At 38.8% G+C, this 25,806-nt stretch overlaps 1 protein-coding gene across 3 annotated transcripts in view; it reads left to right on the top strand.

Annotated features, from left to right (window-relative positions):
- The window catches only part of QRFPR (pyroglutamylated RFamide peptide receptor), a 55,982-nt gene extending 37,494 nt beyond the window's left edge, over positions 1–18,488 (top strand). For 2 of the 3 annotated variants that reach the window (XM_005555826.5, XM_074040984.1), the window contains exons 2-6: positions 5,248–5,406; positions 9,007–9,068; positions 12,791–13,026; positions 15,295–15,392; positions 16,100–18,488. In XM_005555826.5, the coding sequence (XP_005555883.1) occupies positions 5,248–5,406; positions 9,007–9,068; positions 12,791–13,026; positions 15,295–15,392; positions 16,100–16,500 (956 nt within the window). In that variant the 3' untranslated portion in view covers positions 16,501–18,488. Of the gene's footprint in view, positions 1–2,611; positions 2,786–5,247; positions 5,407–9,006; positions 9,069–12,790; positions 13,027–15,294; positions 15,393–16,099 lie in introns of all 3 variants that reach the window. The other variant, XM_074040983.1, reaches the window with a different exon arrangement.
- Positions 18,489–25,806: the final 7,318 nt, after the last annotated feature.

The raw sequence follows: 25,806 nt of genomic DNA, 5'->3' as shown, positions 1-25,806 counted from the left end.
TGAGAGCAAAAGGTTCATGTTTTGCACAATAAAGTTATATAAATGTGTTAAAGTTGGAAATTGAAGGCAGCAGATATTAAACCAAAGCAATTGTTCCTAATCCAGTAGGCAAAATAAAATGATTGTAACCTCTATCCCAAGAGTCAGACATAGTAGAAATGGAAGCAGCAGTGGAGGCAAACTGTAGTAGTAGGATTGAGGACTGTCTAATCTTAGAGTTAACAGTACACCCAGAGAGAACATAGCCCATAGTACGCTACATTTTAAAAAACCTACCTTCCAGAGAATAAGGTAGCAGAAGAGAAGTATATCAAATAATTCTACTTCGTTGCAAGCAACAGTTGATAGCTAAGTAGCTCAAGAGAAGGGAATGTGTTGGAAGGATGTTGAAGGCTCACAGGATCAGTGTGAAGCTGAACGAATGGATCTACAACAGAAAGCGACCAAGGGACCTCACAGTTCAGTAGCCATAACTCAGCAGTGACCTGTTAGCACTTATGATCTGGTGAGCACGTGACCACACCTCCCCAAATCTCTCTTTCATCTGCATTCAACCTTTCAACACTAAGAAGGATCTCACCTATTACTGCTTTGTCCTCCTAAGTAGGAGCTCTTACCTAACCTGCCCAAAGTGGGGGAGAGTTAATATTCTAAAAAGAAATCATGTTGCCATTTGGAGAAGTGAGGTGGATGCTGGAATATCAAAATATGAGAAACACCCATTCCAGGCTGACTTTAAGAAGCACAGCTTTGATATTAACATCTGATTGTCCTGTAAGGAAAAAAAAGAAGGACATCCCAAGTAAACAGTGCCTTTTGCAGGGAATGTAGGATTATCCCAGTTTAAAATTACCACGTTTATGGGAAGAAATTTCACAAGACACATTCTTACAAATAATTTAGACCCATACAGTTCACACTGGGAAAGATAAAAGGTAAAATAAGCTGACTGAAGAGCTAACAAAGAGATTACCAGAACAAGAAGCTGAAAAAGAAAGGGAGGTTTGATGATAGGCTTAATGAAGGGCAGAGAAAAACCAGAACTCTTCAATGTTTATTTTGTTTTAGTCTTCTAGACCTTGAAAAGTGCTCTCTCAATTAAAAAGGGCAAATGTTTAGAATGAAAATAAATATCCAAGATAAGTAAGTAGATAGCAAAAGAGCATGTACCTATTTTTAAAAGAACTCAAACCTACATCCTAGATAAATTACATGACAGAACTTTGAAGAAACTTGGAAATGTGGTCAAGGAAACACTGTCAGTAATTTCTTAGAGAGCTGGTTGGAGAAATGTCAGAAGTAATGAATAGGGCAAATGCTGTTCCAAATTTATTAAAATGGTAAAATGACAGATTATACTACAGCTTGGTGTGAAATTCACAGGTGGGTTATTAAACAGATGATTTATGAGCAGGTAGACAAGAAAACTGCCACATAGCTTGGGCATAAGATAAGTGAGGGTGGCGTAACGGAAGGAACTGGAGTCAGACAACCTGGACTCATTCTGTCAATAAATAGATGTGCGGACATGAGCACATCATTTAACTTCTTTAAACTACAGTGTCTTTCTCTGGGAAATAAGGTTATTAGATTAGGTGTTCTTTAATGGTCAGTTTATCCACAAAGAACATGTCATCCCCAAGTGTATCGTATTTACCTTAATTCTTTTAATAGGGCTGCCCAATGATAAAAGAGCTGCCATTTATTAAAGAATGTATCCAGTATTAGGTGTTTTTGCCACGTTTTGAAATACATCAGTCCTTTGACAGATGGGTGTTGTTTTTTTTTAAATTATACTTTAAGTTCTAGGGTACATGTGCATAATGTGCAGGTTTGTTACGTATGTATACTTGTGCCATGTTGGTGTGCTGCACCCATCAACTCGTCAGCACCAGATGGGTGTTATTAATCCCTTTTTTCAAATGATGAAATTGAGGCTCAGAGTGGCTAAGAGATCAGATAAAGCAGAATCAGAGTGTATCCTGATATCAATGAATCAATTGACAGACATCCTGTGCTGTAATACACAAACTGAATATATTTGGGATGGATAACACTATAATGAGATAACACTACAATGAATGCAGCAAAAATTCTCTTTTGTTTGGATAGCAGTATTTAAAATATCTTTCCTTTCAACCAAATCGTTTATAAAATGTTTAAAAGTACAAGGTTCTTCTCAATAGAAAAAGTTCAGATTAAATTTGTAAGAAAAGAGATAAAACCTAGAATAAATATGCAGATTAATAATTTATACCCATATTCATTTATTCAAGTATCACATCCAAACCAGGATTTGAGATAAACTGATTTATTCACAGTATAGTAACTATTCAAACACAGTGGAATTTATTAACATTGAAAGTAAATTCCCACTGTTGGCATCTAAACCATCTTTCTAAACAAAAGAAGGCCTTAAAGTTGAACAGGATTTTGTCTTGGGAAACTGTAACAAGGAATATAAGTGAGTGGGATTGGTTCTTGGGTTGCCATTTGGAGCCCCCAAAAAGGATTGGGAAGGGAGTATCTAGAGTGATATCTAAGTACGTTTTCCCCTTAGGCATAGGATAGGAGGTAAGGGAGTCTTGGGTTAACAAAATTTCTATTAAAGTGATCCAGTTCGTTTCAAGTTGATTTCAAGTTCAACAGAAGCCAATCATTTGAAAAGTCCAGCACAGAAGACTGACGTAAACATCAGTTTCAGTCACAGAAGAGGGTGTTCAGCCTTGGGGAGCCAATACAGTCCCACAGTTTCTGCCTTGGCCAAGCCATATCCTGAACATTGGTGAGTTCCCTTCTGCCTAGTGCATGGCCATGGTCCATGGGGGTTCCCTTCTCCATTCACCTTTTAAAGCTCTGAAAAGCATAGCAAATGAGAAACAGCTGAGACAACTAGGAAAGACAGGAGTGACACAAAGGCTTCTGTCAAATACAGGTGGAGCCACTGTTTGGAAAGCATGGTTGGTTCTGAGACTCTGAGAACAAAGCTAGAAATGAGTGGAGTTTAAAAGCACTTTTTCTAATTAGCGCCTCTCTAAAATAGAATGGGATGCCTTTAGGAGTGACGAGCCTCCTACTCATTTGTTCTTTTCAGTTCAGTGAATATTTATTAATGGCCTACTGTATTGCCATTCTTAAAGCTGGGAATACATCAGTGAAACAAATAGACAAAAATTATTGCTCGGGCATTATCTATATTTTAGTAGAGGTAAATAAATAATAAAACAATAAAATAATAAAAATAAAAAACAAATTAGCAGCATATATATTATATATCAGTATGTTAACATGTGAAAGAGTTATGGGAAAAAAGTAGAATAAAAGAGATGAGGAATGAGAGGAGATAGGGAATGGGACAGGCTCAATTACAAATATGATTGTTAGAGTAGGTCAGCCTCATTGAGAAGGTGACTGTATTAGTCAGGGCCCTACAGAGAAACAGAACCTATAAGATATTTGGAGATATTTAGGAGAGATTAATTATGAGGGATTGGCTCACTCAATTGCAGACACTGGGAAGTTCCATGACCCACTATCTGCCACCTAGATGCCCAGGAAAGCCAGTGGTGGAGATCCAGTTCAAGCTTGCAGGCCCGAGAGCCTGGGGAGCTGTGTATGTAGGTCCCAGTCTAAGTCAGAAGGTGTGTGGGAACCAGGAGCATTGATGTCAAAGGGCAGGGGAAGGTGCACGTTCCAGTTTCAGTAGAGAGCAAATTCATCCTTCCTGTGCCTTTGTGTTCTATTCACGCCTTCAGTGGATTGGATGCTGCCCAACCACACTGCGAAGGGAGGATCTTTCCCACTGATTTCTGATTCAAATGCTCATCTCTTCTGGAAACACCCTCGCAGGCATACCCAGAAGTACATTTTTCTATCTATCTGGGTATTCCTTAAGCCAGTCAACTGGACACATAGAGTTAGCCATCACAATGACATTTGAGCAGACTTCAGGGAAGGATGTAGGGGAGTGATCTCAGAGAAGAGCATTCCAAGGAGCTGGAAAAGCCATGCAAAGACCTGAAGCAGGGCTATGAAAGTAAGGAGACCTCCCATGGAGTATTCCTTCTCTGAAATGCTTGAGACCAGAGGTGTTTGAGATTTCAGATTTTTTGGAATGTTGAAATATTTGTAGACATAATAAGATATCTTGGCAATGAGATCGAAGTCTACACATGAAATTCATTTATGCTTCTTATATACCTTACACACATAGCCTTAAGGTAGTTGTGTACAATATATTAAATAATTTTGTGTGTTTTGGCTGTGACTTGTCACATGAGGGAAGATGCGGGATTTTCTACTTGTGGCATCATATCAGCACTCAAAAAAGCTTTGGGTTTTAGAGCATTTCAGATTTTGGGATTAGAGATGTTCAACCTGTATTTAAGCAGAGCTCAGCAGAGCATTTCGGAGAGAAGTTGAAGAGAGAATTTCTGCTTTTGGTATAAACTAGGACTAGATAACCTCTGATGAGTCTTCCAACTTCATATTCCCTGAGTTTGTGATTCTCTAGTAGCTGGGAATCATGAATTTGGTAGCAGCCAGCAGCATGGGTTCAAGACCAGAGGTGCCAGACCAAGACTCACAAATCCAGATGGTAAAGAGGCCAGACAGATAGTATAAACATTTTAAAAGATTGACAAATATTTTAAACTCTTATGTAAACCAAATAAAGCATGTTTTCAAGCCAAATCTTGCCTAGTGGCTACCAGTTTGAGACCATTGCATTAGAGAAAGTAAAATCAGTTTGGAGTATAATGGTGTAATACATATATAAAGTCTTAGACAGGGAGCCAAAGGAGAACAAATGATAAAAGAAGAAATATGGGAGTCTTTGATGAGAACTATTCCTTTGTTGTGATTTGACAGGAAGCCAAAAGAAAACCGAGAGTCAAAGATTACTCTGTAGTGTAGAGCCCAGGCGGCCAGTTCACAATGACTTTGCCCTTCCCCAAGCAAAGGTCATATTGCTTTTTTTCCACTGTTTCTATGGCTAGATACGGATTTGTCCTCTCATTGTCTTATTATACATAATTGCATAGCATTTAGGAACGTAGAATTCAGTTAGAGGGAGAAAGATAAGCCAATGCAACATTTTTCAATTATTTTGCGTCTACAGTGTAATTACAGTTATCAAACTTTTTGGCAGAGGCTCAGAATGAACTGATTGTGATAATTACAAAGACACAGATGAAACCTTTATTCTTTTTGTTTTGATGTATGATTTGTCCTATTTCCTTGCTGCAGGTGCTTTCATTTGCAAGATGGTGCCATTTGTCCAGTCTACCGCTGTTGTGACAGAAATTCTCACTATGACCTGCATTGCTGTGGAAAGGCACCAGGGACTTGTGCATCCTTTTAAAATGAAGTGGCAATACACCAACCGAAGGGCTTTCACAATGCTAGGTGAGGCCACTGGATGTGCCAATGGCAGTGTGAGTGACATTTTTCATTACAGAATAAAGAGGACCATATTTTTAAACTAGAAGAGTAGCTTCTTATCTAACTTGTAGGCATTGGAATATAATTTGAGAGTTTCAGTGCTTTCCCTGTTTGCCTCCACCTCCACACCATCTCTCTTTTAGGCTAACCTCAGCACTGAAAATGTATCATTTTGGATATACTTTTTCAGTTTACGTCTTTAATGTTTGAGCACTACGTTCGGCTAATCTAAGACAAGCTATGAGTGGCAATGCCACATTAATGTTCATTAGATTGAGAACTGTCATCTTTTTTTTTTTCTTTAGAGACAGAGTGTCAACTACATTGTCCAGGCTAGTCTCAAATATCTGGGCTGAAGTGATCCTCCTGCCTCAGCCTCCCAAAGTGCTGTGATTACAGGCATGAGCCACTACACCCAGCTGGGAATTATCAACTTGAGATAAGAAGACTCTAAGTTAAGCTAACAAGGGCAGGTCGATTTTTTTTTTTCTTTTTTAGGCAAGGTCTCATTCTGTAGCCCAGGCTGGAGTGCAGTAGTGTGATCACAACTCACTGCAGCCTCAGCCGCCCAAGCTCAAATGATCTTCCCACCTCAGCCTCCCAAGTAGCTGGGACCACAGGTTCTCACCACCACACACAGCTAATTTTTTTATTTTTGGTAGGAACGGGGTCTCTCTATGTTTCCCAGGCTGATCTTGAACTCCTGGGCTCAAGCCATTCCCCCTCGGCCTCTCCTTGTACTCCCTGGCCTCCCAAAATACTAGGATTACAGGTGTAAGCCACTGCACCTGGCCAGGCAGGTTGATAATGATAGGGAGCAGGAAATGTGTTTTTAGAAAAGTGGAGAACAGGGGTGCTGCTCTTGTGATGAGTACACAAGGGTAGAAAGTGACAGGGTACATGAGAACAGTGGGTTCTGAGTGCTGGGGATGCCTGGCAAAGGCACATTCCACCCACTTCATACTTTTGCTTTAGGCATTTCTGGATCGCCAGCTTGCTGTAATTGTTACTGAGTCAGCAAGTCACAACGAACACATACCTCATGGTAAATGGTAAATTTGAAGCAATGCCCTAAGGTCTAACACGGTAAAATGGAAGCATTTCTCTATTCAGTAATTATAATTGAGCCATTTAAAACCTTAATGTGCTTCACAGTGGTTTGAATTTAATATAGCAAATAACCAGAGGTGTAGCAAGCAACTAATGTGATAATCAAATAAAGCAATTTTTACTAATATCTCACTTGAGAAGAATGAGTAAACATTTATTTCTGCTATAAGAATTTAGCCAGTATTGGGCTGTGGAATTACAGAAAGAACCCCTGCAGGCTTTGCAATGCCAAAGTCATTTTAAATAGCTTGAAAATAATAGCTAAATCATTAGGGGAGAAAGGTGTTAGTTTTAGTTAGTTTTAATTTCATGTCATATCTTTCCTATTAAGAATTCAGAGATTTCTGGGCTTTTAATAATTGACATCCTTCCAACATCATAACACCTGAAAACAGCATGTGGGGATGGAAAGCGAGTAAGGAAAGGATTACATGGAGGAGGGGAGTTATTTAAAGGAAAGAGAACTGGCGAGAGTGACAACATCTCAAAGCATAGTTGATAATAGGCAGTCAAGGGAGTTCCTACTCAAAAGAGACATAAGAAACAAGGTTTTAAAATCAACTAGACTCATCTCACCATGGGGGCTTTTGTGAACTGTTGTCTAATGTCTCCTGTAGCTCTGTCACACTGTGACCCAGCCTTGTCAGTCACTGTTTGTCTGTCACGTCCCATTCCTCCTTCCAGCTGAGATTGCCTAGACCTAGACAGAGGATGTCCAATCTTTTGGCTTCCCTGGGCCATATTGGAAGAAGGAGAATTGTCTTGTGCTATACATAAAATACACTAACACTAACAATAGCTGATGACTTTAAAAATATATCGCAAAAAAAACTCATAATATTTTTAAAAAGTTTACAAATTTGTGTTGGGCCACATCCAAAGCCTTCCTAGGCCACACGCAGATTGGACAAGCTTGGCCGAGATCCTCCAGGCTTTCTTGCCCAGATGTGGTCACTGTGTCTGTATTGTTCATCTACCTGTAGCCCTTCTATCTCAGAACCGTCCAGGAAGGTAGGCAATGAGCTATACAAATTAGACTCAGTTCCTCGAGAATTTGTACTAAAGTCCAGAAAAATGATTGGACATAAGATAACTTTATGTGATTAAAATAGAACAGATGTGTATGGTAATAGGGAGACAGAAAAGAGAGAGAGAGGGTGAGAAATAGAGACAGCCAGCCAGCCAGACCTGTGAGTCCTACAGCTGCCAGGTATCATTGGATCATGATGAATTTTTATAGGCAGCACCAGATTATGTGTTTCTTTATAATAAACCCTAATTATGGCTTAATTGAGTCATTGAAACCCAAAGCAATAAACTGTGCTCTTAACATTCCACCCAATGTAGAAAGAACAAACAGAGTTCGAGCTGGAAACTTTTCCCCCCAAATCAAAGTTGGGGCTCTTGGTTCTGTCCTTTTCCACGTCTGTTAAAACACATGAGTTGAAATTGTTGTTGGTAGTTAATCCCTTTTTTTCTTTTCTAAGAGTACATCATTAAAGCAATCCCTCTTGACAAGTTTGTGGAAGACAGGAAATTTGGAAAGAGCATTCTGGTTTCTGAAGTTATCAGTGTTCGTTTTCTAAATAAGAAAATAATGTCCATGTTATGGTGTTCAAGATAAATGTACATTTGATTTTAAAAAGAGGTGATAGAGAGTGGTCCATGCCATGTTTAAAAGTTATTCATCCATTCCACAAACATGGATCAGCCCCTACAGAGGGCCAGGAATTTTCCCAGGACTCTTGTTTGAGGAAACACAAAAATAAATGGCATTGTGTTTGCTTTCGAGGAATTTGTAGGGAATTGAGAAGTCAGTAAGGGCAACCAAGACACTGCACTAGAGGGCATGTAGAGACAACAGGGAATTAGTAGTCAGCTTATTTGGAAATAGCAGCAGCCTTCAAAGGTTCCCCAGAGAATGTGATTTCTGAGTCAAGTCCTGGAAAATGAGTCCACAGATAGACACTGGGAATAGGGTGGCCAGGGAGTGGCACAGTGCATTCTGGGATACAGGAACTGAAACCAGTGCTGCAGACTCCTCAGTAGAGGACTGCAATGTGAATAGCATGGACTGAAATGGAAGAGGAGAGACAGGCAATTGAGATGGTAGAGAACCTCATGGGCAATTGAGATGGTAGAGAACCGCGTGGGCAATTGAGATGGTAGAGAACCTCATGGGCAATTGAGATGGTAGAGAACCTCATGGGCCATGCTAAGGAAACTAGGTTTTATCTTGTAGGCAATGGAACACTATTAAACATTTAAAACTTGTTTTAGGGAGTTTATTCCAGCAACAGTTTTGAGGATGGTGAAAGAGTGGAAGCATGAACCTCAGGGGAGAACATGGCACTACCCTAAGGCAGAGAACAGCTGCCCTCCTATAGGGAATCTTCATGGTTAGATAATTATGCATGGATGTGTCATACTCTGATGACTTTAACACTTTTACAGGTGTGGTCTGGCTGGTGGCAGTCATCGTAGGATCACCCATGTGGCACGTGCAACAACTTGAGGTAGACTCCAGCTGGGATGGATAATCATATTGTTGAACTATTTTCTCACCCCTCTTAATTGTAATTATTTTCCTTCCTGCATGAGCAATACAGCAAATTTGTATGACCTCAGCTATTTCACTGGAGGTCTTTCAAGTGGAATAAAATGATTTTTTAAGGTTCATTTTCTCTGTTTTACCTAGCTCTTCCTGATATATTGTTAGGACTCTAATGCTTAAAATACAATTTTCAAAAAATACACAGGTCAGTTTCTACATTTTCCTGCACGCTGAGCATGCTTTTCCCAGTGTCCTCAAATGTTTTGTTACATTTTAAGAGTTGAATGATTGCTCTAAGTTTTTCTTTTATTTTTAAGTCACGTAAAAAAATTGTAACAAATTATCTACTTAGTTGACTCTCATAAGTCTTTTCTTACCTGCCTCCTATTCATTGACACATTGAAATTCTAACTGGAAACATGTCAGGAGATCATCTTATTCAGCCTCTCTCCTTTCCCCACACCTTTGTCAGACAGGCCCAGCCATGCATGGGGATTCACAGGAAGGAGAGCGCTGAGTTGGTTTCAGACAGCCCAGCCTGTCTGTTAGGGTGAACTTTAACATGTCTTGCATAGGTGATCTACCCAGGCAGCAGTTTTCAAAGACACTAGGGGGTTGCTCACATACACCCTAAGATAAGTTTTAAATGGTTTATCCCTTTGTACCTTTTAAAATAGAGATAGGCAAATGTGAAACTTTACGGTCCATGTCATGTCATCCTCAAGGATAACAAATGAGCCTAAGATAAGAGAACATTCAAAAAGTAGCCTGATTTTTTTTTCATGTAACTAATTTATTGAATGAGCTGGACTCCACAGATGAGAGCAGAAAATAATTTTATTTTTTCCCTTGCTAGCTGTAAAAATGCATCTGAGGACTTTTTTAGTCCTCTTGGTGAAATATGGATGAAAAAATCTTGAGCAACTCTTCCAGTCAGATAATAAAATTTCTCTGGTCACTTTCACTCACAAGAATAGTGTGAGTTTTGTTATTAAACTGTCCTGTCCAGGAATAGAATTACATACATCCATACTCTTATTTAATCAATTTGCATTTTTTCCCTTCCCTCAGTGTGAATAGTTTTCAGGCCTAGAAATGTGAAGGAGTTATGGTCAGCTGCTTCTGTTTCCTCTCCTTGTGTTTCTTTTTCTCTCCCCTGCCCCACTTCTCTCCCCGCCCCCCCCCCCCACCATTGGCTGCCTCTCTCTTGTCAGAAGCTGATGAGGAAAATGGGGAGAGGAAAGGGGGAGATGTCACCGGAATCGGTGCCCTCTAGGTGTGATGGTATTGCCTGTGACTGACTACTTGCTTCAGGACTTCCCAAAGATAACCGCACTGAGACCTCCAGCCAGCTGGCAAGGGATCATGCCAGCTCTTGTCTGTGGACGCTGCCCTTATCTCCAGCGGGAAGCCCAGACTGGTGGAGCCCTTTCATAATGACTCAGTTCTAAATCGTGTGGTCCATTTCTAGCCCATAGAAAACAAACAGGTGTATCCATTTTTAAATAAAATAAAAGCATTTTATTTTATTTAATATAGAAAAATTATTTTTATATGTTTAAAAATACTCTAAATATTTTTTAAATATATAATTAATTGTGTTTGTAGAAAATGCGTGTCATGTCATTGGCAAAGCCAGTCCTCACTGTCAAACAGATCAGTCCAGTCAAAGTTACTCCCTGTCAGGAAAACATTTGATTAACCAAATGTATTAATATGCATCCCATGGCCACCATCTCACTCCTAAATTCTTTTAGAACAAGCAAAGACTTCCCGAGGGCATATGCTCAGATGGTTTTACGGAAAATTTCAGATCTTCACTCTTCAATTTCAGATTTTCTATTTCCAAACATACGCTTCTCGAAAATTCTACTGCCTAATATCGTCCTGAGCTTGCAGGGACTCTGAACTTATGACAGGGATGATACAAGTCTCCCTGCCTTCAGCATTTCTCACTGCCACTCTCTGCTTCGGTTGTACTGGGCTGTCTCTCTCATGAGTGATGTATTTGTCAGTTTTCAGGTGATAGAAGCAATGAGATGGTTAAGGTTGTCATTGCTCCTGCCTCCTTACTGTATGAAAATGTGAATTCACAACTTCTCAACACCTGTCAAATACCTTTTTTTCTCTGCCAGGCTTTACCCTGAATAGAAATATATTTAAGAGAGAGAGTAGCACAAAGCCCTGCCATGAGTTTGTGATGCCTTGATCAGTGTGGCTTCCCTGACATCAGTCATTGAATTATCTCTTGTTTTGGTGCCCCGTGGTGAGATTCAGTTTGGGTGAGAGATGTGACTTTGGTAAGTTGGGAGAAGGGTGCTTATGATGGAGGAAATGGGAATGTAGACCCAGTGTGACACTTCAAACTTGGGGACGATAGTAGGCAGTGGAATTTTAGAGAAGTGTGTGTTTAGAAATAGAAGATCTGAAATTTTCCATAAAACCATCTGAGCATGCCCTCAGGAAGTCTTTGCTGAAGTCCATAGTGAGGACTTTGCCAAAGTCAGGAAGTCCGTAGTCCCTAGGGCTATGTGAACCTGATCCAAGACGCCCAGTCCAGCATGCTCTTAGATGTGTCAGTTCATGCCCCCCGGTCATTGGCCTTTGCAGGCTTTGCTTCCATAGAGTCAGAATGAATTTCATTTTAACATCTTATTTCCAGAGAGTTTGAATCTTGAGATTATTTTTCAGTGAGTGTTATTCCTAGTTGCATTTGTAAGTAACACCTAGGTCAGAACTTGAATTTTCTTACCTTTGATGAGTAACCAAAAAGTTGCTTTCCCCCATTCAATTCACGTTGAAGACTGGTGATAAAATTTGCTGGGAATGTAGGCAGAAATATATCTGAGACCCAAGTATTCAGCTCCACAGTGACTAAAATGACAATAGTTTTGATAAATCTGTCATTTTTATTCCTATTACCCAAAAAAGTAACTTTTGAATATGCTTTAAATATTTAGTTTGTTCTTAAACTAGCCCTTAAAGCACTCTCTATTATTTATAAATGTTATTAATAATAGTTTTGAGCTTATGAGTCTGCCAGAAATAGTATGAATAAACCAGCAGGTACAATCTGAATATTTGTATATTTGCAATAGTTTGAATTCCAATTTCTTATTCATCTCAGAATAAAAGCTGCCAGTTGCCTCTTTAATATCTTTCCAAGCAATCTGATCATTGCAATATATGAAGTAGCAGTAACAAATTACGGCTTTCAGTACCTCTCAACTGAAAGATGTCTCATGCCTTTCAAAAATCTATCTCAACAATTGAAGAAGCAAAATAATTTAATATTAAACTACCTAGCATGTATTTTATATTGCAAATATTGCAAAATATTTTTCGATATATACTTTGGCAAATGTAGTGCTGTTTCAGTCAACTGAAAACTTGTGACTAGTGGAAATAGAAGTTGACAAAGATAATAAATGAAAGTAAACAGGCTATGGACCTGAATTCCATTTAGAATATAAAAGATGGTATAAAACTCTTAAGAACTTAAGCAGTGAAGTGGAAAAACTATGCTTCACAACAAAAGAACAATGAAAAATGTATCTCTTTTGAAATACATGCTGGGGACAAATTTGAAAGAACTTAAAAAATGTGTTGCAATAATACTTGGCTGATTTCTGTTCTTTTAATGCTGACTACTGGTTCTTTTAATGAATTTTTCTTATTATAAAGATCAAATATGACTTCCTATATGAAAAGGAACACATTTGCTGCTTAGAAGAGTGGACCAGCCCTGTGCACCAGAAGATCTACACCACCTTCATCCTTGTCATCCTCTTCCTCCTGCCTCTTATGGTGATGCTTATTCTGTACAGTAAAATTGGTTATGAACTTTGGATAAAGAAAAGAGTTGGGGATGGTTCAGTGCTGCAAACTATTCATGGAAAAGAAATGTCCAAAATAGCCAGGTCTGTTTAATGAAATATTCACCTCTTTAAAATATCTTTAATTAATTGTGCTGGAAGGGATGGTTGCCAGGGCTCTCAGAACCGCTAGGTAATTTAGTCTAAGCAACCTTTGTAATTCAAATTTGAGGCATGGACTGACTTTAAACTCTTGAAGTTTTACATGGGGTGGAAAGAAACAACAAGATTACCAGCTCACAAATCAACTGGGAAGTTACAGCTATAGGTAGAAACTGACTTGGAATTTAGAACATATATGATGTGGTAGGAAGACAGTGGGCTGGTGTCAGAACCCTGTGGTCCTATGGGTACTCTCTCTATTACTCACCAGCCACAAGATAGACATCAGTCTCACTCCCAAGGCTCTGCTTCCCTCATATGTACAAGGAGCATAATAACATCCATCCTTACTTAATCCCACCCAAAGATGATGCTAAAAGACAAGAGATTGATCTGTATGAAAATCCTTTGGAAACCGAAGCATGCTATTTATTTTAAATTATTATTATTTATTTATCTTTACCTAAGGGCTTTGCTTTCTGAATTTATTCATTAATAGAAATTTTAAAACACGACTTACTGCTGTGATACTTGTAGTCCATATCATTTTTTAATAATCTACACTGAATGACTCTCAGAAACAAAGCAAAAAAGCCTTAAATGGAAGAGTCTGGTGATTTGGTGGGATTTTATCATCTCTCCAAGTGTGCTCTAGTGCTCAGTTAGAATTAAAAAGCCCTTCTCAATGTACAGGGGCCCCTAGGCTGTTCAGCACCTTGGGACCTATCGTTAAGTTGGTTCCTCCCACTTCCTTGAAAGAAAAAGCTACCGTGTTGAAATAAGAGATAATGGATCAGGCACAGTGGCTCATGCCCGTAATCCCAGCAATTTGGGGGGACCAAGGTGGGTGGATCACTTGAGATCAGGAGTTCGAGACCAGCCTGGCCAACATGGTGAAACTCAGTCTCTACTAAAAATACAAAAATTAGCTGGACGTGGTAGTGGGTGCCTGTAATCCCAGCTACTTGGGAGGCTGAGGCAGGAGAATTGCTTGAACCTGATAGACAGAGGTTGCAGTGAGCCGAGATCACACCACTGCACTCTAGTCTGGGTGACAGAGCAAGACTCCATCTCAAAAAATAATAATAATAATCACAATAAAAGATAATGAGTATGAGTTTTTATAAACTTAAAGCACCATGCATATGTGCAGAGCTCTTGAATATGTAAATCCTCTTTACAGAAGTCACGGAGAAAATTAGTTTGAAGCCCTGGTTAATCATATTGTTAAGATACATCAGGCCGGGTGTGGTAGCTCACACCTGGAATCCCAGCACTTTAGGAGGCTGAGGTTGGAGGACTGCTTGAGCCCAGGAGTTTGAGACTAGCCTGGGCCACAAAGTGAGACCCCGTCTCTACAAAAAATTTAAAAGTTAGCTGGGTGTAGTGGCATGCACCTGTGGTCCCAGCTACATGGAAGGCTGAGGTGGGAGGATCACTTGAGCCCAGGCTGAGGTTTCAGTGAGCCATGATTGCACCACTCCTCTACAGCCTGGGCAAAAGAGTAAGAACCTGTCTAAAAAAAAAAAAAAAAAAAAAAAAAAAACAAGATATATCATATAGATATTCATTTTAATTGTATCCCTGGAACTTCCCATATTTCATTTTTTTTTTTTTTGGTAGAGATGGGGTTTTGCCATGTTGCCTAGGCTGGTGTTGATCTCCTGGACTCACACAATTCACCTGTCTTGTCCACCCAAAGAGCTGGGATTACAAGCATGAGTTACTGCACCTGGCCCATATTTTATAAATATTGATATTTTACTGCCACAGGCATGAATGCTCTTTAATATAAAGTGAGTGAAAGCTTTATATTGAAGTAACAGAAGTTGGACTTCCTAAATTCACATCCAAGATAGTCTTTACTAGTTATCCAACTTCGCAAATTAATTAACCTTCTGTGTGTCTCGATTTCTGCATCTATCAAATGACTTATTGAGAAAATTAATAACATCATCCATTTCATGCATCTGGCAGAGTGCCAGATCCGTAATGAGCAGACATTCAAAGAACACTTATGATGTGGAAAATATTAAGATGAGGGTAATATCAACAGGAAAAGAGGATAATCAGCTCACAAATAACCTATCATAAACTTAATTTAAAAATTATATTTGAGTGAACTAGGCTCAGACTTTAATAGCTTTGCAATGAAGCTGGCACATTTGCCAATGAGAAGTTAACTAATACAATGTTTGCTTGTGGGTTTAGGAAGAAGAAACGAGCTGTCATTATGATGGTGACAGTGGTGGCTCTCTTTGCTGTGTGCTGGGCACCATTCCATGTTGTCCATATGATGATTGAATACAGTGAGTGCTTGTCATTCTCATTTGATAGACATTCTCATTCATTTCCTGTGAGAATAGACAATGAATCTTTGAAATGTGCCGCTGTTCACTTGGATAATCAAAAACCTAACATTTCATGTTTCTTTCATGTCTTCAAGATCACAAGGTCATTATGTGGTAGGTCATTATGTATGACTATGACTAAATCTTTAATAATTACAGAAGACAAAAGCTTTGAGATTCCTCTCCCGTGTTACTCCTTCTGTTCTCCCTAGGCTATTTAAACGTTGGGAAAGGAGTGACATCCTATGAGCATTTCCCATTTAGAACCCGACTTGAATAGTTAGACCTGCAGTATATTCTCTCTGATAACCCAGGACTTATCATGGTTCTCAGTATGATTTTGTTTCTGTAAGGCAAGTGAACATTTGAAGGGTTACTGCTGCTTCTAGTTTACATGAAGCTTGGAGTTATCAAGCTGCATTGCTATAAGCCCCCTACTATTTGCTGGACACCAGGCTATGCTTGTAAGCCTAGATTCTCTAAGTGAAGACTCATCACAAAGGTTATTTTTATTCAGATATCAGATGCCTCTCCCAAAACGATCTTGAGAATTTTTCACACCTTTAGATACTTGTACAAGTGTAAGTCTTTGACAGACGACAAACAAAGTTTTATTTTATGCTCCTTAAAATAAATATACATTCTAAAATATTACTTTATTTCAGGTAATTTTGAAAAGGAATATGATGATGTCACAATCAAGATGATTTTTGCTATCGTGCAAATTATTGGATTTTCCAACTCCATCTGTAATCCCATTGTCTATGCATTTATGAATGAAAACTTCAAAAAAAATGTTTTGTCTGCAGTTTGTTATTGCATAGTAAACAAAACCTTCTCTCCAGCACAAAGGCATGGAAATTCAGGAATTACCATGATGCAGAAGAAAGCAAAGTTTTCCCTCAGAGAGAATCCAGTGGAGGAAACCAAAGGAGAAACGTTCAGTGATGGCAACATTGAAGTCAAATTGTGTGAGCAGACAAAGGAGATAAAAAAGCTCAAACGACATCTTGCTCTCTTTAGGTCTGAACTGGCTGAGAATTCTACTTTAGACAGTGGGCATTAATTATAACAATATCTTCATAATTAATGCCCTTCAGATTGTAGCCCAAAGAGAAAATTATTTTGAGCAAAGGTCAAATACTTTTTTTATTCTTAAGATGATGACAAGAAGAAAACAAATCACGTTTCCGTTAAAAAATGACACGAGGTTGGTCCAAGTGCAATGATGTTTACAACCAATTGATCACAACCACTCAACAGATTTCTGTGTTCCTTCTCACTTCCACTGCTTCACTTGACTAGCCTTAAAAAAGTGACATGGAAGGCCAGGTGTGGTGTCTCACACTTGTAATCCCAGCACTTTGGGAGACCGAGGCTGATGGATCACAAGGTCAGGAGATCGAAACCATCCTGGCTAACATGGTGAAACCTCGTCTCTACTAAAAATACAAAAAATTAGCCGGGCGTGGTGGCGGGCGCCTGTATTCCCAGCTACTCGGGAGGCTGAGGTGGGAGAACGGAGTGAACCTGGAAGGTGGGGCTTGCAGTGAGCCGAGATTGTGCCACTGCGCTCCAACCTGGGCAAAAGAGCGAGACTCCCCATCTCAAAAAATCTTTTTTGAAAAATGTGTGAACCATACTTTTAATATTATTTCAGTAGATTTTTAAAAATCTTGTACAGAAATCAGTGTTCTTAGCTAACAGTTTTTCTCCCACGCAGTTTTTCTCCCACCGTAATGTGACTATGTATTGCTAGACTGAATAAGAAAATCACTTAAAATAATGTCTTCTTCCTTGAAAATTAAGTTAATAGTTCAGTGCTGTAATGTGATTTTTATTGCACTGTTGAAATTAGGTAATACAGTCTCTTTCACATGAGGTCTGTGCCACAATCATAAAATTAAAGCAGAGGGAGAAGCAGCCAAGTGACGGATGAATGAGACTTAGAGGAAGATGCCTGTACTGGAGCTTTGTATGGTTCTGCCAGTTACCTTGCTGCCTTGCTGTATGACTGGCAAGTCACATCGCCTTTTTAAGCCTTCATGTTTTCCTCTGTAAACTGGAGATGATACCCGCTCCATTTCACGGAGTTGCTGCCAGAACAAAATGAGACATGAGCAGACAAGCCCTTTGTACTCTAAACAGCCTCAAGCTCTGATGCATAAGCTCCCTATGTCTCACATCTCCCCTTTATGTTCTCTTTTCCTTTCTGAGACTCTCCCTGACCCCTGCCCAACTTTCCCCTCATGCCTGTGTTGTAACTGGTTTCTCTAATCAAAAGAAGAAAGTTTGGGGAGCCTCATTTCTGTGATATATTTAGACAAAACTATCTCATATGGTTATCTTTTTAAGCCCCTTATTTTCACTGATGGGATTTCTTATATAAAAGGAATTTTCTGTGTAGTTAGTAGATGAGGGTGTGAATCAACTCCAAGCCCATGAAATTGTACTGTGCCCAAGGCTGACCCTCAAGAACTGGGTCAAGAAGAACAATAGAGTCCCCCACCCATATTCCTTACCCCAACCTCCCTTAAGTGCAATCCTTGTCTCTTCAATCTTCTCTCTGGTTCCCAAATGTCATGGATACAGACGCCACCATCACAGCACCCTGTCATTTTGCTTTCAACAGCTAAGATTCCCAAAGTCCAGCATCAACCTCACAGCCAAAGTGTTTATTCCATTTCCAGTTTTCCAGCACTTATTCTCCCAGCTAGGTAATAGGAAGAGAAGCTTAAGAGCTTATAGGACATTTTACAGGTAAAAGCTTTAAGATTTGGTAACAAAGGAACTAACTGTTGGGATCTTCAAGATACAGACATTTAATTTTATATGTGTCAGTGAAGCATGCATGAAAAAGACAAAGATGAAACAATGTACAGTATTATGAAAAATTGTCAATATGACACTGCAAAATTCACAAAGAGAAAAGAGAGAGACTGATTATTTAGTTTCTACTGAAGTGGACTATGGGTTATTTATATAAACTGCCTGTCATATCTAGTTACCCTATGGCAAAACAATGATTATCATTAAACATTAAACCATTAAAAATGAATTGGATTCACTGATTTTGGTTATCCTTACTCAGTTGGTAAGTATTCATATAATTCTTTCTACATTTGGTGTATACATGGTCTAAATATGACTTAATGAAAAACAGATAAATCTGCACTGTTATTGACCATGTAATTATTAAGGTTAGAAGTTTCTTATAATTCCTAAATATTTAGATATAAGGTAATAACATAAATATTTACTGTAAAATTTCCAGACATCTTATGAAAGCCTTTAAAAAAAAAAATTTGCTCACATTGCATTAAAGCTGTTTTAGAAACAGTAGCAGTAATAGCACACCTTTTTTGTCGTTTAAACATATAATCCCTTTGCTCTGTTATGAAGCTTCAAAAGGTAAATGTGGTCCAATCTGTTCCTGAAAATGTCCTACTATTAGCCAAAGAAGCTGTGAGTCTCATCTGGACGTTGAGTCCAGACACTGATATAACACAGCCTGTGAGTCCATAGAGAGTTCACCCTGGATTTACAAAACGAACCTGACTACTGCCTTTTGTTCTCTTTTCTCTGACTTCACAGTCCCTTGAGTCTTTATTTCCTTTGTCTTCTACTCAGTCATCTGCCTTTTTCGCCTTTTGTCTCTGCCACAGACTGCCTGTCACTCATTTTATCCATCTGGTTTTCCTTTACCCGGTGCTTGGAGTGAAAATTGAAAAGGTTTTGTTGGATCCAGGAGGTAGGGTTGGGAGTGGTATGGAAAACTAGCTTTTCATCTATTAGCATTTAGGTAAAACATTTGTGAAAGCAGTAAAAAATACGTTTCACTGCTCAGACCTCTAAGCCTTTTATTTCATTATGGATCACTGTGCCAAAAAGAGATCAGTATCTTTTCTCCACTCTATAAATAGATATGACCTTCTGAGGAATATTCATAGTTCATGTCCCTTTTGATTATACTATGAAGGATATGTCCTTTTTTTTGCCATAGTTTGGTATGGTTCAGAACACCAGTGTTATACATACTAGTTTGATTAAAGATTAATTGCTAGTTCCAAGATCATTTTAAAAAGAATAACCCAGTTTCAGGCCCTATGCTATGTTACTTGAAGGCTTACAATAAATCAAAATAACAAGAAAATGTGTCATTGGCTTAAGGATAGATACTTAGCTAAATGCAAAATAATAAAGATACCAGAAGAAAAGGCACAAATATATAATCAACTTGTTTTGGCTGAGGTAGCAGCATAATTCAATGGGGGGAATGACAACCTTAAAACAAAAGGTTCTGGAACAATTGGATATTCAAGGACCAAAAATAGGACTTTGATTCTTATATTACATACAAAAATTAACTCATAATGCACCGTATACTTAAACAAAAGAGCTAAATCTGCAAAACCTCTAGAATAAAATAGAAGAAAATCCTGGTACCCTAAATTAGGCAAAGATTTCATGAGGCACTAAAAGCAGGAAGCATAAAAGGAAATTGATAAAATTAACTTTGTCAAAATGAATAGCTTCTGCTATTTGAAAGGTAATGCTATAAAAATGAAAGGACAAGCCACAGATTATAAGAAAATATGTGCAAAACACATCTGGTAAAGACCACATATCCATTATTTATAAAGAATTCTCACAACTCAGTAATAAAATTGGCAAATTATTTGAACAAACATTTTACCTAAAAAGAAACACAAATCAATAAGCATATGAAAAGCTGCTCAACATCAATAGTCACTACAAATGGCAAAACAAAACAACAGTAAGATGGCACTACAGACTCCCTAGAATAATTGAAGTTAAAAAGTGTTGGCAAGGACGTTGAGCAACTGGAATTCCCATGGCTGGTGGGAATATAAAATGACACAGTTATTTGGGAAACAATTGGCTAATAAATTGAACAGTTGTTCTACAACCCAGAAATTCCATTCCTGGCCGGGCACGGTGGCTCACGCCTCTAATCCCAGCACTTTGAGAGGCCGAGGTGGGTAGATCACAAGGTCAGGAGATCAAGACCATCCTGGCCAACATGGTGAAACCCTGTCTCTACTAAAAATATAAAAATTAGCCTGGCGTAGTGGTGGGCACCTGTAGTCCCAGCTACTCTGGAGCTGAGGCAAGAGAATCACTTGAACTTGGGAGGCAGAGATTGCAGTGAGCCAAGACTGCGCCACTGCACTCCAGCCTGGCAACAGAGCGAGACTCTGTCTAAAAAAAAAAAAAAAAAAAATCCATTCCTGGATATTTTCTCAAGAGGAATTAAAACATATGAATATTCATAGCAGCTTAATTCATAATCACTAAAAACTGGAAACAATCCGAATGTCTATCAGCTGGTGAATGGATAAACAAATTGTGGAAAAGCAATCCAATTGAATATGACTTACCAACAAAAAAGAATTAATTGTTGATACATGGGACAACAAGGATCAACCTCAAAAGTATTCTGCTGAGTGAAAGAAGCCAGCCAAAAAAAACTATATGCTCTATGATTCCATTTACATGAAATTCCAGAGAAGACAAAGCTGCAGGAATGAAAAACGGGGAGGGGTTGCCATGGGCTAGTAGTTAAGTTTAGCCAATTGAATGCAAGAGAGTGACTTTTTTGGATGACAGAAATGTGTTATCTCTTAATTTTAGTAATGGTTACTTGGGTTTAAACATTTGTCCAATTGATTAAATTGCATTCATTAAAAGGATGAATTTATTGTATACAAGTTATAGTTTTTTTAAAGTACATTTTATGAAGGAATTCCATTTCGCAATGTAAAAATGCCAACTCTTCATACTGATTCCTTGACCCGAAGAAGAAGAGTATCTATAGTAGGAAAAGCCTAGTGGAGGCTTTTAAAATTGCCCTACCCACCACCACCACTCAAGAGAGTAAATTAAAAATAATATTTTGGCCCCAGGTGAACAACAGAGATTGGTGCTGCACTCAGAGATTTAAATGATACTGCATATATACCCATCATATCTTCATTTGTTTCACTAATATGATAGATTCTGAGATTTAAATGATAGTGCATATATGCCCATCATATCTTCATTTGATTCACTAATATGATAGATTCCTGCAAAACTTAAATGGATTGTAATACATGACGTAGACTGCCACAAACAAGTAGTAGCCCCAAGTGCTGTGCTGTGCTGAATGTGGTATCTTTACGGGAGCAGATTACCACAGCGTCTAGCACACTATATGTAGCTATTCATCAGGCCAATGCTTTGTTTTCAATGTCTGTTAGGAAGGAGAATAAGCAGGAATCTTCTACATCCACATGGAATAAACAACAATGTATTTTCTATTGTCTTAACAAAAATTATGTTTATCTGTCTGTTCCTTTACAGGATAGACCAAAGGGACATGAAGTGTCTGGATATTCCACAGAAGATCATATTGGTTCTCTATGACATTATACTACTTGTATCTGATACTATGAATATATATACATATATATATATATATATATATATATATAGTGTGTGTGTATATACATACATATATACACGCATATGCGTGTATATATAAGTATTCAGTGACTATGTGGCCAAGATTTCTTACCATGAGTTGGGTGCTGTCTTACCCAACAAGTGTTAAGCATGGGCAGTCTCAGAAATAATTAATTCATAATAAAATGGAAATAGTATATCCAGAATCACACAGATCAGGAGCGCACAGATAAAGTGCACAGACAGGTGGCACATAGATCCACATCACTCAGCACTCCTGCACCTGTGGTCCCATGTTTGCCTGGATTGTCAGTGACTGAGAGAGGTGTGTTAGAGTCTTCCACTATGCCTTATATTGGCTTATTTCTCCTTTTAAAGATGCCAGCTTTTGCTGGTGTGTTAAGTCTATGTTATCAGGTACATGTACACATAGGATTCTCAGATCTTCCTTTATGATTGGCCATTTTATCATTATGTTCTTTCTTATCTTTTAGCAATCGGGAAGTTTTCAAAGAATGCATTATCAAAAGTCCTCTAAATGTGTTGAATAAATTGTTGAAAACTATGTGTTCTGTTTTTCATAATAGAAACAATAATTCGCCGGGCGCGGTGGCTCACGCCTGTAATCCCAGCACTTTGGGAAGCCGAGGCGGGCGGATCACAAGGCCAGGAGATCGAGACCACGGTGAAACCCCGTCTCTACTAAAAATACAAAAAATTAGCCGGGCGCGGTGGCAGGCTCCTGTAGTCCCAGCTACTCAGGAGGCTGAGGCAGGAGAATGGCATGAACCCGGGAGGCGGAGCTTGCAGTGAGCCGAGATCGCGCCACTGCACTCCAGCCTGGGCGACAGAGCCAGACTCGGTCTCAAAAAAAAAAAAGGAACAATAATTCAACAATAGGAAAAATTCTGAGTGACTGCCAGTAGAGGAGTAACCAAATAAATGATCTTACATTCTCATATGATCTATATTTTCTTTTTTGTTGTTGTTTTTTTTGTTTTGTTTTGTTTTTTTGAGGCGGAGTCTCGCTCTGTCGCCCAGGCTGGAGTGCAGTGGCGCGATCTCGGCTCACTGCAAGCTCCGCCTCCCGGGTTCCCGCCATTCTCCTGCCTCAGCCTCCCGAGTAGCTGGGACTACAGGCGCCCGCCACCGCGCCTGGCTAATTTTTTGTATTTTTAGTAGAGACGGGGCTTCACCGTGGTCTCGATGATCTATATTTTCAAGGAATGTTTATTGCCATGTGTGGCAGGTGAAGTCTTGCTAATAAAAGGTGAAAACTACACATTCAGAAAGTTACCCCTAATGCTTAACCTGGTCTACTCCACGCGCATATAGTCTATAAAAATAAAATTCCTTTATTTATCACTCCATAAAGAGTTATTTTTACATTCTCAGCTTGCCAAAGTAGGCTTATGATGATTTTCTGCTTTACTGCCCTAAAGTTTAACCTGAAGCCATTTAATTCAATTATCTGTAAGACTAGCATGCTCTTTAAATACAATGTTTAAAAAGTTTTTGCTATTAGTAGAGTAAAAAAGCAGTTCACATGGGCAAGGACTTCATGTCTAAAACACCAAAAGCAATGGCAACAAAAGCCAAAATTGACAAATGGGATCTAAATAAAATAAAGAGCTTCTGCACAGCAAAATAAACTACCATGAGAGTGAACAGGCAACCTACAGAATGGGAGAAAATTTTTGCAATCTACTCATCTGACAAAGGGCTAATATCCAGAACCTACAAAGAACTCAAACAAATTTACAAGAAAAAAAACAAACAACCCCATCGAAAAGTGGGCAAAGGATATGAACAGACAGTTCTCAAAAGAAGACATTCATACAGCCAACAGACACGTGAAAAAATGCCCATCATCACTGGCCATCAGAGAAATGCAAATCAAAACCACAATGAGATACCATCTCACACCAGTTAGAATGGCATTCATTAAAAAATCAGGAAACAACAGGTGCTGGAGAGGATGTGGAGAAATAGGAACACTTTTACACTGTTGGTGGGACTGTAAACTAGTTCAACCATTGTGGAAAACAGTGTGGCGATTCCTCAAGGATCTAGAACTAGAAGTACCATTTGACCCAGCCATCCCATTACTGGGGATACACCCAAAGGATTGTAAGTCATGCTGCTCTAAAGACACGTGCACACGTATGTTTATTGAGGCACTATTCACAATAGCAAAGACTTGGAATCAACCCAAATGTCCATCAGTGACAGATTGGATTAAGAAAATGTGGCACATATACACCATGGAATACTATGCAGCCACAAAAAAGGATGAGTTTGTGTCCTTGGTAGGGACATGGATGCAGCTGGAAGCCATCATTCTCAGCAAACTATCACAAGAACAGAAAACCAAACACCGCATGTTCTCACTCATAGGTGGGAACTGAACAATGAGATCACTTGGACTCGGGAAGGGGAACATCACACACCGGGGCCTATCACGGGGAGGGGGGAGGGGGGAGGGATTGCATTGGGAGTTATACCTGATGTAAATGACAAGTTGATGGGTGCAGCACGCCAACATGGCACAGGTATACATATGTAACAAACCTGCACGTTATCCACATGTACCCTAGAACTTAAAGTATAATTAAAAAAAAAAAAAAGCAAAAAAAAAAGCAGTTCACCTACTTTTCAAATGTCATATTTGTCGGTTTTACAGAGAGTACAGGGGTCCTTTACATGTTAAAAAACAAACACCATACCCATCCATTAAAAAGTGTAAACTGATAGTATGTTGTTCTCATTGACTCATTCAACAGATATTTTTGGAGCTCCTGCTGTGGTCAGACCTAGACAGCCTCTTTCGAACTCCAGATCAAGAAAATTCTTTCTACTCTGAACTAGAACAGATTGAAAAGGGTTGACTGGCAAAAATTATAAAAAACAGGTAATTCATAGCTTTAAAAACAGACATGGCCTCAGTGGCTTAAATCTCAGGCCCCTTTCTGCCTTTGGTCACAGAAATTTTTGTTTTCTAGAACTGAGATTATGATGTATCTAAAAAAGAAAAAAAATTAAAAGCAAATGAAATAAGATGACAAAAAATGACCCTATTTGAATCATCAGAATTACCAGAGGACAGAAGTAAATGAATTCCCCTGTTCTGAGTCCTATGGTTTCTGTCACTACACCAGAAACCTTGGCTGCTGCCATGTTTACAAAACCATTAAGAAAACTTATATAAAAATAAACTATTTTTAAAATTAATAGTTAATGAACTGGCAAAGGTGATTTTTTTAATGAAGGAGTTTCAAGGAAAAGGAACATCTGAGAAGCACCCAGTTATATCTCTTGTCTGTAAGGAGGAGGCGTTTCAAGTGTAACAGATGTTCTCTAAACTCCAACAGCCTGAGTGACTTCAAAAATAATTAAGGAATGATTTCTTACTTAAAATAGCAGACTATGTAAACATATTTATTTCTCCTCCCTACTGAGATCCTATCAAAATGATATTAAAGGAATAGCAAATGTACAGACCCACAAACATGATGAAAAAGAGAGGATAGCCACAGTGAATACGAATTTTCAATAAATATCCTGATAAAACCTAGATGTTGATTATAGCATTGAAATCATGAAGAAAAATAGAGAAAGTCACAGATTCTGCCCAGAGCAGACCACAGTAGTGGAAGAATTAATTAACGATACGTCTCCAAAAGAGTTAAACATCATGGTCTAGTCCATCATCTGCCATAAATAGAATGGCTACCCGGAAGGTGTTTATTCCTCACAGCTTAACATTCCCACCCCAAACATACACATACATTTATTCTTGAAGGAAATTAAACGAGTTTGGGGAGATATTGGCAGACACCTCGGTATTCTGGAACACTGTAGTGCCCAAGTGTGATGATCAGATTCACAATAACCCTAAATCAAA

Source organism: Macaca fascicularis, chromosome 5 (genome assembly GCF_037993035.2).
Source record: "Macaca fascicularis isolate 582-1 chromosome 5, T2T-MFA8v1.1".
NCBI lineage: Eukaryota > Metazoa > Chordata > Mammalia > Primates > Cercopithecidae > Macaca > Macaca fascicularis.
This window is presented reverse-complemented; position numbering and strand designations above follow the sequence as displayed.